Source organism: Harpia harpyja, chromosome 7, assembly GCF_026419915.1.
Source record: "Harpia harpyja isolate bHarHar1 chromosome 7, bHarHar1 primary haplotype, whole genome shotgun sequence".
NCBI lineage: Eukaryota > Metazoa > Chordata > Aves > Accipitriformes > Accipitridae > Harpia > Harpia harpyja.
The window spans coordinates 42,016,607-42,033,990 of NC_068946.1; the positions used below are offsets into that span (position 1 = coordinate 42,016,607).

General features: G+C 39.3%; 1 protein-coding gene across 3 annotated transcripts in view; it reads right to left on the reverse strand.

Moving 5' to 3' along the window:
* CNTNAP5 (contactin associated protein family member 5) overlaps window positions 1–17,384 on the reverse strand; it is a 316,013-nt gene that overhangs the window by 14,003 nt on the left and 284,626 nt on the right. For all 3 annotated transcript variants that reach the window (XM_052792720.1, XM_052792721.1, XM_052792719.1), the window contains exons 20-22: window positions 13,398–13,528; window positions 12,001–12,085; window positions 1,948–2,166 (exon numbers count right to left, since the gene is read on the reverse strand). In XM_052792720.1, coding sequence (XP_052648680.1) covers window positions 1,948–2,166; window positions 12,001–12,085; window positions 13,398–13,528 — 435 coding nt within the window. The remainder of the gene's footprint in view (window positions 1–1,947; window positions 2,167–12,000; window positions 12,086–13,397; window positions 13,529–17,384) is intronic.

The window sequence follows — 17,384 nt, forward strand, 5'->3', positions numbered from 1 at the left end:
AAGAGTGTGTATGGATAACTGAGCTGCGAGTGCATGGACTTTATTCCATATCTGTCTGCTAGAAAACTTTCTTGAACACAACAAGCATTCCTCTCTGAAGGAAAGAGCATCAATTGTTTTCAAGTTATAAATATATAAAGCTTTTTTCACACATTTAAAGAGAGATTTCCTAGAGGGCTTTTTTGTTGTATCTGTACATTAGAAAATCGACAGAGACACGTACAGTCAACTTTGAAGTTCTATTTTTCTTCTCAGACACTCAATAATGAGAAATTGGGAACTGATGAATTGAGATATGAGCAGTAAATTTGAAAGTTAATCCTTAACTCTGTCTTCTTTTTATTTCTTAAAAAGTGTCCTTTACATGTATAAATGTAATCCTCAAGTACATCTATACAAAGTATAATTTGCTACAAATTGGAATTTTTTTTTGTAACAAGAATCTACTGCCCAGTGCTCTTACTATAGCATATAAAGACATGAAGTCTTCAGAACTAACTTGTTCTAAAGATCTTATTCAGGCTTTAATCAAATCCAGTGTGAATAGTGAAGCAGTAGTGTCAGTTAATTCATCATATTGAGAGGAAATCGTATTCTAAAGCATAGAGTGGCAAAGACAGGGATGAGCTTTTATAATAATTCTGCATTTCTGATGTAACAGTGCTTAACCTTGACAATAGAGTGCAACCAATTGTAAGCTTTAAATATTTAAGTCCAAAGATGCTACACTCTGCTTTGTGTTCTGTCCTGCAGTTCTGAGTCTCAGGTTTTCCTGCTTCCTAAACTCTTTAGAAAAATTAGATCACCGAGGTGACAGATCACAGGGCAAGGAGTTTGTATTTTCAGTATCATTGCCCATTCGGTATTTACAAGAGACATTTCTGCTGTGCGTCAGAGCAGATATCTTAGACAACTCTGAGCGGTGAGAAGAAAGTTGGGGGGTGGGGAGAAGCACACACACACTGGCAGCCGCTCTCCACAGAGTAATCAGCAGCTTTTTTCCCTATGCAGAATGCTAATAGCATCATTTGTTTTCTGCTGAATATCTTAGGCAGAAGCTGCAGGAAATGGGGGTTTGATGCAAGTACAAATGTCAAAGGAATCATATTATGATCTAAACCAGAGTGATCAGAAAACAGAAAGTGGATTCATAGGTCAGGGGGCAAAAAATAGCCCTTAATTTGTACCCCTTTCAGGTCGTTAAGAATTCTGCCACAAACATTGGTGACTAAAGCAGCAACTTGATTGCCCCTGTTCCTGGTGACAACACTTCCATCTGCTCTGAGTTTCCTTCTCTGCATACAAATTCACATATGCAAAATACTTAATATTCCCAGAGGACAGTTTCAGGATTGCAAAAGATAAACGAACTGTTGGGATCTTCTTACTGATACTGCTCAAGTAGTGCTCCTTCTCTTTAGCCTGAGAGAATAAAGTACAAGCATTCAAAGGAAGTCATGCACATGTGTCGAGGGGTTTGTACAATGAGTTTTTGTTCATTTCTGCTAGGGTGGGAACAAATTTGACTTGTTTGTTGTATGACTCCTATTGCTTCATCACCACTGGGATATGGAATCTGTGTAATATTTATGTTCTCCTTTGAGATCTGCAGCACTGGAGCTATCTAGAGTGGACAGGAATGGCAAATCAGGTGCATAACCATACTTCCAGTGCTGTTACCACTATGGCTTTGGGACTTTTTTGTTGGTTCTAGGCATGTTTTAGGCAATCCAGGAACTTAGACGGAAAACTTTGGTTGAGTACAATGACTTTTAAAGGGACCTTGGCTAATCGTAATGCCCATCCTTAACACTCCTAATTCTGAGAGAAAAGGCAACTTCCCAGTTCCAATATTTATACTATCACAATTACATTACAGCAAAAAGGAAGGAAACCTCACTCTACAGTATCCTTTAAATCCCCCATTCCCCTCTTGGCAAGACATACCTGATGAGGAGTATATTGTGGTTACTGTGTTCACATCAGCTTCCATTATGGATGCACAGCTGGATTCAGTCAAGGAGCCTGTGACAGTCACGGGAGCAACGCTGGGATGGCGTAAGGCAGCTTTCAGGGGAGCAATGTGGTTGTACTGAACAGAGGACAGGCAGCCAGTGAAACCATAGGCATTTGCCTTTGAGACTTCAGGGTCCAGTGACAAACTATCTGCAGTACAACAGAAAAACACTCTGGGAATCATCTGGTTTAGGAAGGCATTAAAAAAATTAATCCTTTTTTGCCTTACCTACCCCTTTTCCTTCACTTCATCCAATCACAACTCCTTCAGCAGCCTACAAGCTCTCCCTGGCCTGACCCATGAGGTTCCCATCCCCAGACCTTCCTCTACAATGCTACTTACATTTTATGTTGGCTTGGACATAAAAGCCTGCCTTGTGCTTCTTTCCTCATCCATTTTCTCTACTGTCTGGACAATATCTAACACATCATAGGTGCTAACCATGGCAATAACAATAATAATAATAAACAGTAAAAATAGCAACACTGAATATCAAAGGATCCTGGGGATGATGCTCTTCAACTTTTTTTGCATCTGTTAACATCAGTTTGACAGATATGGACCATATCTTCAAGGTATTCTACCTCCTCCACCCTTTTAGTGAAGGAGCCTGCTCTCTATTTTCCGTTATACAATGCTTCATGTGGCCTAATATTGAATGGCTTGCTAATATATTCTTCCACTCTTCTTCAAGAGTTTATTTTTCAACTTACTTTTCTGATGCACCTAATCATGTTACTACATTTTTATAATCAGAGTTCCTAGGAGTTCTCCCAGTTATGAGCCAGCATCTCACTCTGCTAGCCCCATTCCACTAATAAAAAAAAAAAAAAAAGCAAAACTATACCTCTTTTTATCTAAATCAAAACCAATATCTTCATGCTCTTTTCCAGCCTAAAGATGAGATAGCGCGATTAATTTATCTGTTGGTCTGTGTTCATTTAAATTTCACAAAGAGAAAGCCCATTCAAAGGCGAGTGTTTTTTATTTAGTTCTAAATGTTTTAATATCAAAGATTGTTTGGAAAAGTCAGTGAAGGACAGTGAAGCTATCTTCTCTTTCCTCCAAGCTCTCATTTATTTAATTTCCAGAAATTGAAATTCTTACTGCTCAGAGGTCTGTAACATGATGAGCCTTATATCTAGGTCAATCAAACAAGAAAAAAACCACAAATGCACACATATATAGTATCAAAACTTATTTAAAGTCTTAAAAATTACCTGCTAATTAAAAAAACTTCTAGCATTGAAAGTTTTGGAAATACTTCCAATGACATTGGAAAATAAGGATTCCCAGCTTTTCAAGTTTATTTTCAAAGCTTGAAAGATAAGATGGTAAGCTTTAAAATAAGGTCCAATTTTCCCACTATCATTCAAATACAATGATTTTACAAGCTCCCAGCCAAAAAGATTAAGGAAAAAAGTAGACTTTATAACTCACATTGCTACCTGAATTACATAAACTGCTTTTACGTATATGAAAATACAGCGAAATCTCAAAACTAGCCCAAATCACACATTATTTTGGTGCTCAAGATCTGTGACTGCTATGTCATGCAGTCAGAGGTAATTAGCCGAGAAGGATTTCTAATTATGTTTGAATGTCTTCATGGAAGTATAACATGGAGAGTTTGGCTGCTTCTCAGCAAAGCAAGGTACAAGGGGTCTTACAGGAGAGTTGCTCAGTCTGCAGAGCTGTCATGTGGACAGCCTCTGGGCTGTGAGTAACTGCAAGAAAGAGAGATGGGAAGAGAAACAGTGAGGCTTTGCCACTGGAAAAACTGCAGCTTTACAGAGGTTCACATTTGCTCTTCTCAAAGTGTGTAGGAATTGGCTGCATTCAGATTTTTAATGAGATTTTGGTAGGGGTGTTATAAAACAGACAAAGAATTGTTTCCAAGTTTCTGCAAGAAGGCTTATATAAAACTAAAAGACTGATTTACAGTATGTGCCACCTTTATTGAATTTATAAAACTCTTCGCAAACATTCCTACTCTCAGCCTTTCCTGTTTTCTTAGCTCTGAGACAAAAGGTAGATTTGTTGGTATCTTTTAGACATCAGGCAATCTAAATTGCTCTGTTCTGCCCCAATGTGAAAAAGGTAAAGCCTAAGAAATAATGAATTCCTTTTCCATGGTACAGTAGTTTGAAAAGTCTAAGATACAGTACTTTTCAAGGCTTTTCTAAAGTCAAATTAAGGGCCAATTCCAGCAATCTTTTGTCAAAGTAAGCTTTGCATGAATGAGAACTAGGAGATTTGTTGTTGAAAGGCTTTGAAATTTGAAAAAAGAAATCAAAGAACAAACCAAAAACAACTCCAGAGTCCTCTGGTAAAAATCTCAAGTGCACAGATGATGTTCACTTTATTTCATGGCTTTAGGTGCATGCCTTATGTCTTTCAGAAAGTGGGGCTTTCACTGTTTCTCAATAAGACACCTGCACAACTTGGATGTGAATGAATTGTATTGCCCTCTGAATTCTTGAGTGGATAATGTAAATCTGTGATTAAGACATGGTTACCTCTGTGAAAGGCTTACTAAAGGCCACTCTGTCACTTGAAGTCTTTAAATCATGACAAAATATTTTTCCAAAAGATATTTTCAGTACATGACATGTTGCTTAGTAAGAGAAGCAACTCAGTGAAGTTCCAAGGTCTGTGTTGAAGCAAGGTCGTACGAAACATCAGTGGCCTTCCTCTGACCTGGTTATGCTGTGAATCTTTCAATGCATTTGACTGGCCTGGAAAATCACACTGAATTGCTGCTGCTGACTTGGTTTGATCTTCTGACATTTTAGCATTGCATTTCTGTTCTCGGTACTGGAGATGGAGTTACTTTGGATGATTTCTACATGGGGGGTGAGAAGGCAATCTTATTTGGCTTTTGACTAATTTAACTATTCATTCCCCACAACTTAAGTTTACCCATATTTTTAGGAAGTAATTTTTGAGCTTTGTCTGCTGAGTTGTACATAAGTTGGTCTGGCTTCTTGCTGGGTCCTCTAGCTGCTCCTTGGAAGCTGTCTGCAATGTCACAGCTCAGTAAGTTTTGTGTTGGTTTTGCTCTCCTGTTTTCTATGTATTTGCAATGGTTTTCTGTGATAATGAGGATTAAGTTTAACATGTAGTTGTATTTTCTAAACTTTATTGACTGTATCAACATAATTTATCTGCTGAATAATTCCTATTCAACAAAACAGACATCCTTTTCCACTGCTGTTTCTTTGCGCACCTCTGCCATATACAACACACTTGTTTTAAGATCTTAAATAAATAAAGCAATTTTAAGTCTTAATATCCCAGTAATGGGGATTTAATTTTCATCATAAATAGAATTCTGCTGGAATTCTCTAGGACCAAGCATTAAGTTGCTCAGCAATGTATCAACAAATTGACATAGTAAACAATAACTAATATGACGGGTAACTGGAATCAAAGAGAAAACAAAAGTGTTATTTGCATGCAGGGAGCGTGGCTCAAAAGACCTTCTTTCTAAAGATATCACTGTGGAAAAGGGACCATAAACATTAGCCAATATCTTTTTGTTCTTTCTTTTATAAACATTAATTTCATGTCACTCAGAAATTAAAATCTAAGCCCAAAGTTTACTTGTGTGCTCACTTACATACAGGAAGGCCCATCATGGATTTCCTTAATCGAAATTTATTTTTAACATCAGTGAGAGCAGGCATAGCCTGTTTTAAATGTCTATGCCCTAATTAATTAATTAAAGTGAATTGCTGGTAGAAATGCAAAGGGTGATTTACTCTGTATGCTGAAGCACTGGTTGTCTGAGAAATAGAAGGATGATTTTTGTGGCAGTTAAAGTGTATCCATCCTCATTTTGCCAAGGTGCTGAACAGCACTGGCAAGATTACTTCTTGGACATTGTCACTAGATTTGAGCCCATGACCTTAAAGTAAGAGACTCTTGTAGTCTCCACACTGCACCTGTCTCAGAAGAGTTGACTAGTAGGTACTGTGTAGTTACCTCAAAAAATATGCTGCTATGTCCTTCAACAACCTCAGCAAACACTGCTGATACTAATCGTTAAGTTGGAAAGGGCAGAAAGCAAATCTTGGATTAGACTGGAACCCACAAAAAGGCATGTTTGGAATTATCTCATTTCCTGGTGTGAGCCTGCCACAAAGGCAGTGGAGTGAACAACACAGAAATTTTTCCTGGTTAGAACCACTGAGCTCAACCAGTTTGGCTCTTGCTTAAGAAAAGGATGAGTTTGAACAGGAGACAGGCTCCAGGCGCTCAATGCACCTACAAGACACTTCTGAAAAAGCAAGGGACAGCAAGAACAAAGTAAACATACTTTTTCTCACAAGTTTTCACAGGAATGAGCAGAATGTGCCAGGATTTGCTTGCCAGCCATTGAACATTTCGTGCCAAGTGGAACATTTGAGAATTTTTGTTTCATTAGGTTTAGCGGAGATAATTTCAGACATGCATCTAGTACGTTTTCTTAGAGAGAGTTTGTCATCCAAAATGAAACACTGCTTGCAGTTGCAATGTGAAATTTGTTACATGTCACAGTTTTTGACATTTGAATCCTAATCTGTCACAACACAGCCAGCCCTATGTGATTTTGCATGGGCTCAAAATATAATCTATAAAAAGAAGAAAATATGCAAGAAGATGGAGAGACGATGTGCAAATACATGCTTTTCTCAGGAGCAGATGGCTAAAATCAACTCAAGTAGCAAGAATTCAGGCTAAAAATAAAATTTCTGGTTAGAAGTAGATGACCTTGCACACTTATTTAGGCAGTATTATCATCAAGGAAACAAGGATTTAAGCATGGTGTTATGATCATATGGTAAATGATATTGCTGGGGAAAAAGTCTGAATAGATTTGGTCTCTTTTTCATAGACACATGAGGACGTTATTGGCTTAGACTTTGGATTGCTTGAAGTGCCTAAGGTAGCCAAATTTTGCTTATTTTAACTGCTGCCATCTTGGTCCCAAATGCATCTCCTCTTTTATCCTAAGTAGTCATTTTGATTTTCCTTAATGTTTTACTAGGCTACTAGGAAGAAAAGCAAAGACTTTTAAAGGTGCCCTATAATGCACCCAAGAGATCTTTTTCCAAGGTATGGTCCTTCTGAGAAATAGGTATTTAGGGCAAGAAGAGTCTGCAGTAAAGAAAAGAGCTTTGCAGTGTCCGGAAGAGTCTGGCCAATATCTCTTGCAGCCATTGCTATATTGTTTGAAATGCTAGAACACAATATTCTGAGACTGTGACTTTAAATTTCTCAAGCAAATTGTGATCTTGTGAGCTTGAAAAAGGGAATGACTTTCCACCAAGAAATGGACTTAAGTCTTTTCCATAGAAATGCTCTAAAAGGAGATCCTTCTCTAGGGAAGCTTTTGTATCTCAGAGTTAATGCCAGCTTACCCCTTCTGATTTAATTATCTTGTTATCATCTCCCCCAGTACAATATCACTCTTGGATGAATTGCTCTATGATCTCTTCAGTGTACAGATTCCATTTTCTTCTTGTGAACTTTTAATAAGAAAAGTTATTGTAGAAATCGTAAGAATTGTACTGCACCTACATAATTATTTTAATAAAATTACTTTCCAGATGAACTTTCTTCTATGTACACTTTATATCAAAGCTGAACGATTCAGTGGAAAGACTCCTACAACTTGAGTGTGTTTCAGCTCAGGCTTTTAGAGATAAAAGATATCATGGTTATGTGCTAGACTACACAGTTCTTTACATTGCCAATGTGTGAAGATCTGCTAATTCATCACTTTGAAGACACAAGTAAATTAGGTCAACATTAATAGGTGCTAAAGAAATCTTTGCAACCTTTTTCTTCAGAATACCCTTGAATCCCTTTCAGTGCTACCCTTTTACTCGGTATCACTACACAGCTCGTATATTAAATTGCTCGGAAGCAAATATGCAGACAATGAGATTCACTTCTCTGCATCAGTGATTATTTTTTTCTAGGGACTATAATGGTGAAAGATTTCGACATGTTGGGGCACAGTAAGAAGTTTTAAAAAATTCATTAAGGTCAACCCCAAAACAAATAAATTATATTTCCCATTGGGATAACAGCTTTTTCTAAACAAGAACTAAACATATGCAAATGTGGCTCTGAGATCAAAGAATTACAGAATAATTTAAGTTGAAAGACACCTCTGAAGGTCATGAAGTTCAATCCCTTGTTCAAAGCGGCGCCAGCTTCACAGTTAGGTCAGATTGCCAATACAGCTCATGTGGGTAAATACAGCAGTATGATCTCTGCAAGGAGTACTTAAAGTAAATGAACTGGGACTCTGGTTAAGATTTCACTGAGGCTTTGCCATAAACGGTATGACCCACTTGGGGCCTGAATCCAGTACTCACTAAAGTCCATGGAAAAACTCACATTGATACTGATGAGCTTTGGATAGGTCCTTTTGTGTCTTGCCTCTATATTTGTGAAGTAAAAGGACGAAAAACTACAGGATAATAATATTTTTCTATTGCTGTTGGATACTGTGAGGATGAATTCAACAAACGTCTGTTGGCTACTTGAATGCTGCTTCTTTTTACTCCCTTGTCTTCAAAACCACACTTATATTTAGATTGATCATTCTAAGGCAGCTATATGGCCCCATTACTGTGGATCTGAACAGCTCACAGCCTTTAATGCTTTTATTCTCCTAGCACCCCTCTGATGTAGGAATGTTGTATTATCCATGCTTTCCTGATAGAGAACAGAGAGAGTAAAGCTCAGACTGGTTCCAGTGGGAATAAAATGCCTGCTTACCTTTATATCTGCACATAAATGGCTTGCCCAAGGTCATTCAAGCAGTCTGTGGCAGAGTGAGTGTCCCTATGTTTTGAATGTCAGGTGAGCCTCCTCCACCTTAAATGGAGTTTTTTTTCCTGGAATTCAAAGCTGGGTGTAGGGCAGCCATTGGAAAATATAGGAGATTTGAAAAGCAGAAAAAAAAATCAAGAGTTTAAGTAGCTTTTGACTAAAGGAAGTGTAATGGGGCTGGGGGGGAGGTAGGAGCGGGGAAAACACTATTATTTAAAAAGTGGTCATTGTATAAAAGTGCACTTTTCAAAAGTTCCAGCTGTGCTAAAATGGTTATCATAAGAAAATCTGGTGAGGAAGAGGTTTCAGGCTTTTATGATGTCCTGCTGGAAGGTCTCTTTGAGATTTCTCAGCCAGTGGGAAATGAATGGTGGAGTCAAGAAAGAAGATGGTATAATCATCTGGTTAAGCAGCCAGGATCAGGCTGTTAAGACCAGGCAAATGAGCAGTGGTGTGACAGGAAAGAAGAGAGACAAATTCTCAGAAGAGTATAGCATGGATACGTAGGATGCATAGAACAGACGGGTTTTTTATATGGTTCTATTTCAGTGGACACTTAAATGTTCCTAATGAATGCCTTTAGGTACCTAAATCCAAGTGGCATCCAAAATAAACACTACAGGAAGTCTAGGTCTACTTCGAAGCATCGTGTGCCTCTGGAAGTTTATGCGTTGCTGAGGGGATGAAAAATCACAAGGAAGAACTTGGAGGATATTGGTTTAGGTCACCAGTATTCACCTTCTGGTGAGCCATTATTTAAAGAATCTATAGTTGACATTTTACCCATATAATAGTACACATGATGAATGGACATACTTATGTAAGTTCTACATTCTTAAAATGGCATGGTCCAGCTCTCCTCTTAATATAACAAGGCAATACTCTTGACTTTGTAGCAGTAGGGATTTTTTTTTTTTTTTTTTTTTGCCAGCATGGGACAGCGTGCAACCTGGAGATGATACAAAATTAGGAAGAGCAATTGGTAGACCTGATGGTTGTGCCACCATTCAGAGGGACGTTGACAAGCTGGAGAAATGGTGAAACAGGAACCTCATAAAGTTCAACAAAGGAAATTCAAAGATCTGCACTTGAGTTAGGAATAGCCCCATCCGCCGACACTGGTTGGGGCTGACCAGACGGAAAGCAGCTTTGCAGAGAAAGACATGGGGGTCCTGGTGGACAACAAGCTGACCATGAGCCAGAAATGTGCCCTTGCAGCAAAGGCAGCCAATGACATCCTGGCATCCAGGGTTGCCTTAGGAAGAACATTGCCAGCAGACAGAATGTGATGATCTTTCCCCCATACTCTGCATGAGTGTAACGCTACTGGAGTGCTGGGTCCAGTTCTGGACTCCCTAGTGGAAGAAAGACATGGACTTACTGGAGTGAGTCCACTGATGGGCTGCAAAGGTGATTAAGGGACTGGAGCATCTTTCATGTGAGGAGAGGCTTGACAGAGCTGGGACTGTTCGTCCTGGAGAGAAGACGACTCAGGGGGATTTGTGATTCTGTGAGGACACAAGGACTCTACTCAGCACAGCTACAGCTGTGGGATAAAACCTGGAAAATGAAATCCTGACATAGAAGAACAGGTTTACAGAAATTCACTTAACATATGAAAAAGAAACCAGAATTAGGATTAGGCTGGAATTAAAGTGACTTGCTGGGATGCATTGTGTGACTCCTGGTACAGCAGTAAGATCTTCCACCATCTAGACGGCCAAGTTTATGGCTTTAGTGTCATTACAGAATATGAACTATTGCTATTGTTGTTATTACTAAAACAAGATCCTAATAAACTTTGGGGCAAGAGAGAAATAACAGAAGGATATATCCATTAAAAGCTGTCTGGAGACAAGTCTGTGGCATTCAGTGGAACTGAATGCCAGACCTCTGGAGATACATCTGGGCTTTTTGGCTTTGCAACAACCTTGTACTTGTAAAGCTAATCATATTTTTGTGACTAAATCTAGTTTCTCTCCATGATGCTGAGCTGCACCTTGTCAGCTTGCTGGCTACAAGTTTGAAGGTCTTTGTGCTATGTTCCATCTTGCTGGTTAGAAAAGCCTTTATTGTTTTGGTATCTATAGCTGGAGCTTTAGTTAGAGGTCACGATGAGCAACGTTCTTGCAGATTTTCAGCACTACAGCTGACCACTGACAAAATGAGATTTTTAGCTTAGCTTGACTTGGGCTAAAAAGTGTCAGGTCCCCAAACCTGTCCACAAAGGCTTGGAAGATTGCTGCATTCTGAACAAACATTAAATATAATTAAGGATAAAAACAGTTCCTGCCCTTAATCTACTTAGGAAAACATGATGCAGAATGCACTAATGTCATTATATACAATTATATTGTACAAGTAGACACTAGAGGATGTCTATAGTTTCTGTCTAGCTACCAGTCCTGCAGGCCTTTGGTGTTATTAATAAAACATATACAATTGTAACAGTGAAACAGATGTCAGGCTCGATATGGAGGTCCAATTCTAACAAAGGACTAAAATGTCTATAACCAAGGAAGCACTTAGAATCTTACTGGGAACAAATAAGACTCATATAAAGAAATATAACACACTTGACAACAAAACAGAGGAGTTCTACTTTCCAAATTTCAGGCAGAGTTTTCCTGGTCTTGTAATGTCTTTGTAGTGTGGAGGGGTAAAGATCAAGAAGGTTCACGTACAGAGCACGCAGAATTGTGGCCTCAGTGCTACGCATAATATAAATATTCCTTGCAGAATTCAAATGGAAAAGGACTAGGAGTGAAAAAGGGGTAGAGAGTATGAAGGGTCACAGTGCTGTTCTTCTTACAGTTAGGAAACAGAGATGGCTTGAGAGGAGCAAGCTGTAGTCAGCAAAATGGTATCATTAGGCTAAGATGCCACCCTGTGCATCCACACAGGCAGTATGAATCACTTTACTAGGGAGAAAAATGGGAGAAGTTAATATTGTTATCAGTGCAAACAAGTAAAGCTGCCAAATTTTTCCATTGACGAGATATACAAACAGGAGTACTGGAATGCTCAGGCCAACTCTTACAGCCAAACCAGCCAGACAACCCCCCAATCCTATTAAAAACCCAACACACAGTACAGGTTAACTCCAGCACTATAACAACTGATGAATCAGGAATATTTTTAGTAGAACCTACCTGTGACCTTGCCCAAGGTGAGTGATTTAATGGCCTTAAAATCAATCTCAGAAAAGTTGTGTTTGAGTTTGAGAACTTGATCAACCTGGAAGAGGTCAATAAAATTAGTTCATTACAACAGCATGTAGACACCCCTAGATCTCTCTGTACTGCAAACTTCTGGGAATGCTCTCAGCTGCAAATCAGTTAATTCTGCCCCCAAGCGCAATTCAGTTTCTAAAGATAGCAAAGTGAATATGCTTTGATTTTAGCATGAGAAGCTGAAAGGTACACCAGAATAGTCATATAAAGGGCTTTGAAGAAACTTCCCCTGCAGAAAAGCTTAAAATGTTTGACACTGAAATCCCCCTGCTTCCCAAAATCCATGTCTAGCCACTTCAGAATACACTCAAAGGAGGCCTCTCTAAAAATGTTTTGTGAAGAATTAGTTCTGCATAGAAGAAAACCACAGTGCAGCAGACAATAGAAGACTGGTACTTGAAGAAAACCCTGGCTTTTAGCATAAGCCTCCTTCCTAGATAATCAGCCCTACCCACCCTAGTTGCGTGCTGTGTTATCATTTTACCACCCAGACATGGAAACTGTAGAGGAAAGAAAAACTGTGGCACTCCCTGTGTTTCTATCTCCTTCTCATTCTATTCCTTAACACACAGCTTCTCTGTAGACTCTGCCACCCTTCCCTGTTAAATGACTGCCGCCCAGATCTAGCCAATTTGTTTTGTAATCTGAACTGCTATAATTAGCCTCAGAAGGAGCAGTAAGATAGTCCTCTTCTCCCTGCCTTGGAAAAACAGGCGATGCAGGGAAACAAGGCAGAGGAGGGTTCTCATCTCCCATGAGGTTGTCACATTCAGCATGGCTTGCTTCTAGCAAGGGGACAGGGCATCATCATGCACATGGTGGCTGCACCCTGTGTTCCCTCAGCTTTTCCTTTTCTGTGAGAGGATAAGGCAGCTGGGGTCACATTGTCTCTTGGGGTACATACCCTAAATGAAATTACATTCCCAGGTGCTCGTTCCTCAGCTGTGTTTCTGCCTTTGTCAGCTTTTTAAAGATCCATACCATGTGCTTCCTCTGGGACTACAGGTCACACAGACATCCCCAAGCCCCAGAACCACTCCAATGGTCCAGATGAACTTCTGGCCAAAGGTATTTCCTAACTCACAGATTGTCAGAGACAAGGGAAGGATCACTCAAAGGACACCACCACAGTTGGACACTCTTTGAAGCAGGGTTGGTTGGAGTTTTGGTCTAACCTACAGCTGCTGCTGGACCAGCTTTGGTTGCACCAGATCAGTGTGAAACCTTTGCCTCCTGCTGACGATGAGACATTGAAATCCGTGGGTCTGTTTGTGGCACGAAGTTTTATTTAACTCTCAACATAAACCATGGCATACCTGAATGATGAGCTCTCTGCCTTCTCTGTTAATCTTCACATGGTGCAGCTCTCGGTTGGCAAAATTTCCAGAGTCAATGGTGAAGATGAGGAGGCCATCCTTACTCAGCTTGTATCGGACCTGTAAACTTCCTTAAAAGCAGAGCAAAATTCTACTTATAAAACCTGTGTCAATAATGAGATACTGTTCAATACCTTTACACAACATATAACTCATTTTATTTTTATTACAGTGGAGTAACAAGGTTAAAAAGTCAAGAAAGAGGTTGAAGAGAAATGAAAGAGTTCAAACTGTAATGAAAAGTGTAAAAAAAATAATGCACTGGAAGAGTTTTCCTTCCTACTAGCTAACAAACTCTGCTATGGAATAACATAACTTAATTGAGTAACTAAGTATATCAAAGGAGTGCATGTCTGCAGGTCAGACATTTAGCATTGCCACAAAAGCTGATCTACATTAGTATGTTAAGGATAGTTTCCACCAGAGGGCATGCAGGTCTTGCACTGTTCTATTAAACTAATATTGGTGGATTTTACTATTCCTTTTCATCAAGATGTAACAGACAATGCAGAACACAGTGACAACTGTGAGAATTATAACTCAATTTCAAACATTTAAAGGCCCAGACTCATTATAATTTATATGCAATACAAGAAAAGATATATTGTAAATGATTATACAGAAAAAATGTTTTTACTTTGGTTCTAATGTATTTGAAGAAATAAATATAATTCATATAAAAATGAATGCCAAACACCTCTTTCAGTCTTTGTATCAAAAAAAGCATTGTGACTTCTCATAAATAACAGTACCGCAACAAATCAAAATGCACAAGAAAATAAGGAATCCAATATGAAATTTTATCCTTCCACAAATGACTACAGGGAAAAAAAAAAATGTATGTGTATATATATACACACACACATATATAATTGTCATGGTTTAAGCCCAGGACAATAATTTAAAAGGAAAAGAACCTATTCTGATAAAATCCTTTCAAGCTTACTTTTCTGGGAATTAAGTAGCAGGGAGAAAAAAATTCTTTGAACTTTTGGAGCTGTTTTTATGCATCAGCAACCAAAATATATGGAACAACAGTCATACTATAGAGTTAAAAAGCTTTTCTGGGGCTACTTTGTTACTGTCTCCAAGGAGAAAATGAACACTGACAGCACCACAACCCTGAGCAAAGGGTCCTTCATTTATTCCCTGTTCTGAAAATCATCATAAAACCCCCTCCTATCTCCTTTCATTTCAGAGCTTCTGATAGCACAAGTTCAAACTATTCCAAGTATCACTAGATTTTGCAGAAGGCTAGAGTCAAACATTACCTATGCTGAATGATAGGGACCCACTGACTGTCACTGAAGGATGTGTTCACACTGTTTTCACTCTAGGACCGGTTTCAGCATTTGCAGAGGCAACGCTTGCGTGCACACCGCGATGCAGTGCCATGCCAGAGAAGCCCACAGCACAGCTGCACAAGCTGCTGCATATGCGTGTGCACTGCAACATTATTCAGAGGCACCTCTGCCCCCAGAAGCAGTCTGGCTGTTTAAAGAGGTGAATGAGCAGCCCTGCTTGGCTCCTATATTCAGGCACATTAATGCTGCAAGACTGCTTGCAGGTCTAGAGTTAGTGAGAGAGGACACGGGCCAGTTGTCCTTCACTACATAGTGTGGACATACCTGCTCCCTTCAGCCTTCCACATCCTCCCTCAATAAGGTCAGCTCTGTTGACTTACAAGCTACTGTAAAACCAGTTTGTAAAGAGCTTAAAACAACGTATACATTTCCTGTAGAGGAGGAATTTTGCCACCTCTACACAACTCACAATGAAGTTGGTAGTCTTCCCAGATTGGACCTAGAGTCCAGTTAAGATCATCCCTCCTTTTCCCTCTCCAGGATGTTTGGCTGCTCAGGTTCCTAAGAGCTGTACTTTTTGTAACATTCGGTATACCCCAGATGAGCACCGCCGCTGAGCTTTGGAGGATAGAAACAAAGCTTCCAAAAATGAGAGGGAAAATGAGAATGAACTACTAGGATGAAGGCTTTTTAGCTGATTGAGAGGGCTGCTGGATAAGGTGAGCTTTTAAAGTGAAAATTAAAAAAAAAAAGGAGATAAAAGGCATTTACTTTCTCATGCATAGTCATGGATGTTAGAGGGGAATTTGTGAAGAGATCAAGGTCAGTAACACCTGCTAAATTATTCAGTGTGATATCAGAGGTCCTGATTCAGCTGCCCCAAACCATACTGCAAAGCTCCCATCCCCTCATTGCATAGCCAGGACAAGGAACTACTGTCTATCACCACTAATGTTACACTTAAAGGTCCAAACTTAAATCACAATCCTATTTTCTGATACTGAATGAAAGATGCATCAACAGGGAATAACAGTGTAAACATCTTACAATCACTTTACTCTAGAAAGACATGAGAAAAGAAGCCCAAGTGCAAGGAAGTTAAGGGACCTTCTTCAGACTTGCTTGTTAGGGCAGTGGGACAGTCAATAAAAAAAGGAAAGGCTGCCTGACCCTGCACGCCACAGCTGAGATGACCACACAGAATAAGCTGAAACTAAGATGTGATAGAGTAACAGATTGGTCCAAACTAAAAATCATGTCCCTGCAGAAGTACTTTATAGCCTGTCTCTTACCTGGAGCCTTTGAAAGGGGCGTAATGCGGAAAATGGAACAGGGCTTAGGTTTGGTCTGTGACCTTGTACTAGTTGCTTAGTTTGTAAATCTGAAAAAAAATTCTTTGCTCTTTTTAAATGCTATGAACACACCAGTATATAAAATATAAATGGTACTACTATATCCAGGTGATCAATATAGCAACCAGCACATTTGTGTTCAAAGAGAGCCAGCAAGATATGCAATTTATCTAGGCTCTCAGCTGCTGCTAACAGGGATTTACCCATTGACTTCATCAGAGAAGCATTGACTTTAAGCCAGAAACCATCTGTTCTATTTGTTGGGAGACAATGGAGGAGGTTCTTGACATCCATTAAGAACAGATCTCACCTTCTATAGTGGTACAATTTTACCTTAAATCATTTAAAGAGATCAGTGAATAGCATCTTATTTTATCAAATTGCTTTGAATTCCAATGGCAACTTTTCTTGGATGGCTGCTCTTCAAAACCATTGAATTCAAGTTGGCATTTTGCCTGGGGTCAAATCTACATTAACATAAACAAGAAGTACATGGGCTCATCTCTCCAGAGGTGTTTTGGAATTTACACCAGTTTAGCTGAGAGCTGATTTTGGCTCACATTCAGTACCAAAACTTCTCCCGTTTCCACAGTACAGAATAATTTGTCTGACAGATTACATTACCATTTTACTACTTGACAGGCAAAATAAATGGATTATTAATTAGGAGTATTATTAAGAATTTTTTTTGTCCTCTGAATTTTGATTATCTGGTCCACTGACCTTCTCCATCACATCAGCCCAGTCTCACTAACTGCAAATAAAAAACTGTGCATAAACCAGTTCTATTCTCCCTATTCTCTATTCTCTCTCTATTTTGCTTCATTTTTGCCTCACAATAGGGATTCATACTAATCATGAGCAGTGTAATTTCTGGCAGTCTTATTGCAGTCATGCCTGTCATCCTCTTTTCAGCTCCCTGTGTCTGAGCATGCACACCTGGAGTGCCATAATGTTCAAGCAATGCACTGCCTGTTGTGTTTTCTTCCTTCTCTAATGTATATGGAATTGCTGGAGGCAATTTCTATTAAGTCCATAGAAGAGGGAGGGAAGAAAAAAGAGAGGCATCATGTTTTTGGCCTTGGGCTGGAAAATTTTACTGGGCATATTACTCCAGCAGTGTTAGGTAAGAGTGGATTCACACTTGATTATTATAGTCATCCCTTTCAGCTTCAAATTCTGCAGACTGCAGATCAGCATGGAGATATGCTGTGCTAGCTCCAGAACAACCCAAGAGGAGAGCAGGCATAGTTTAGCCACAGTGTTACAGA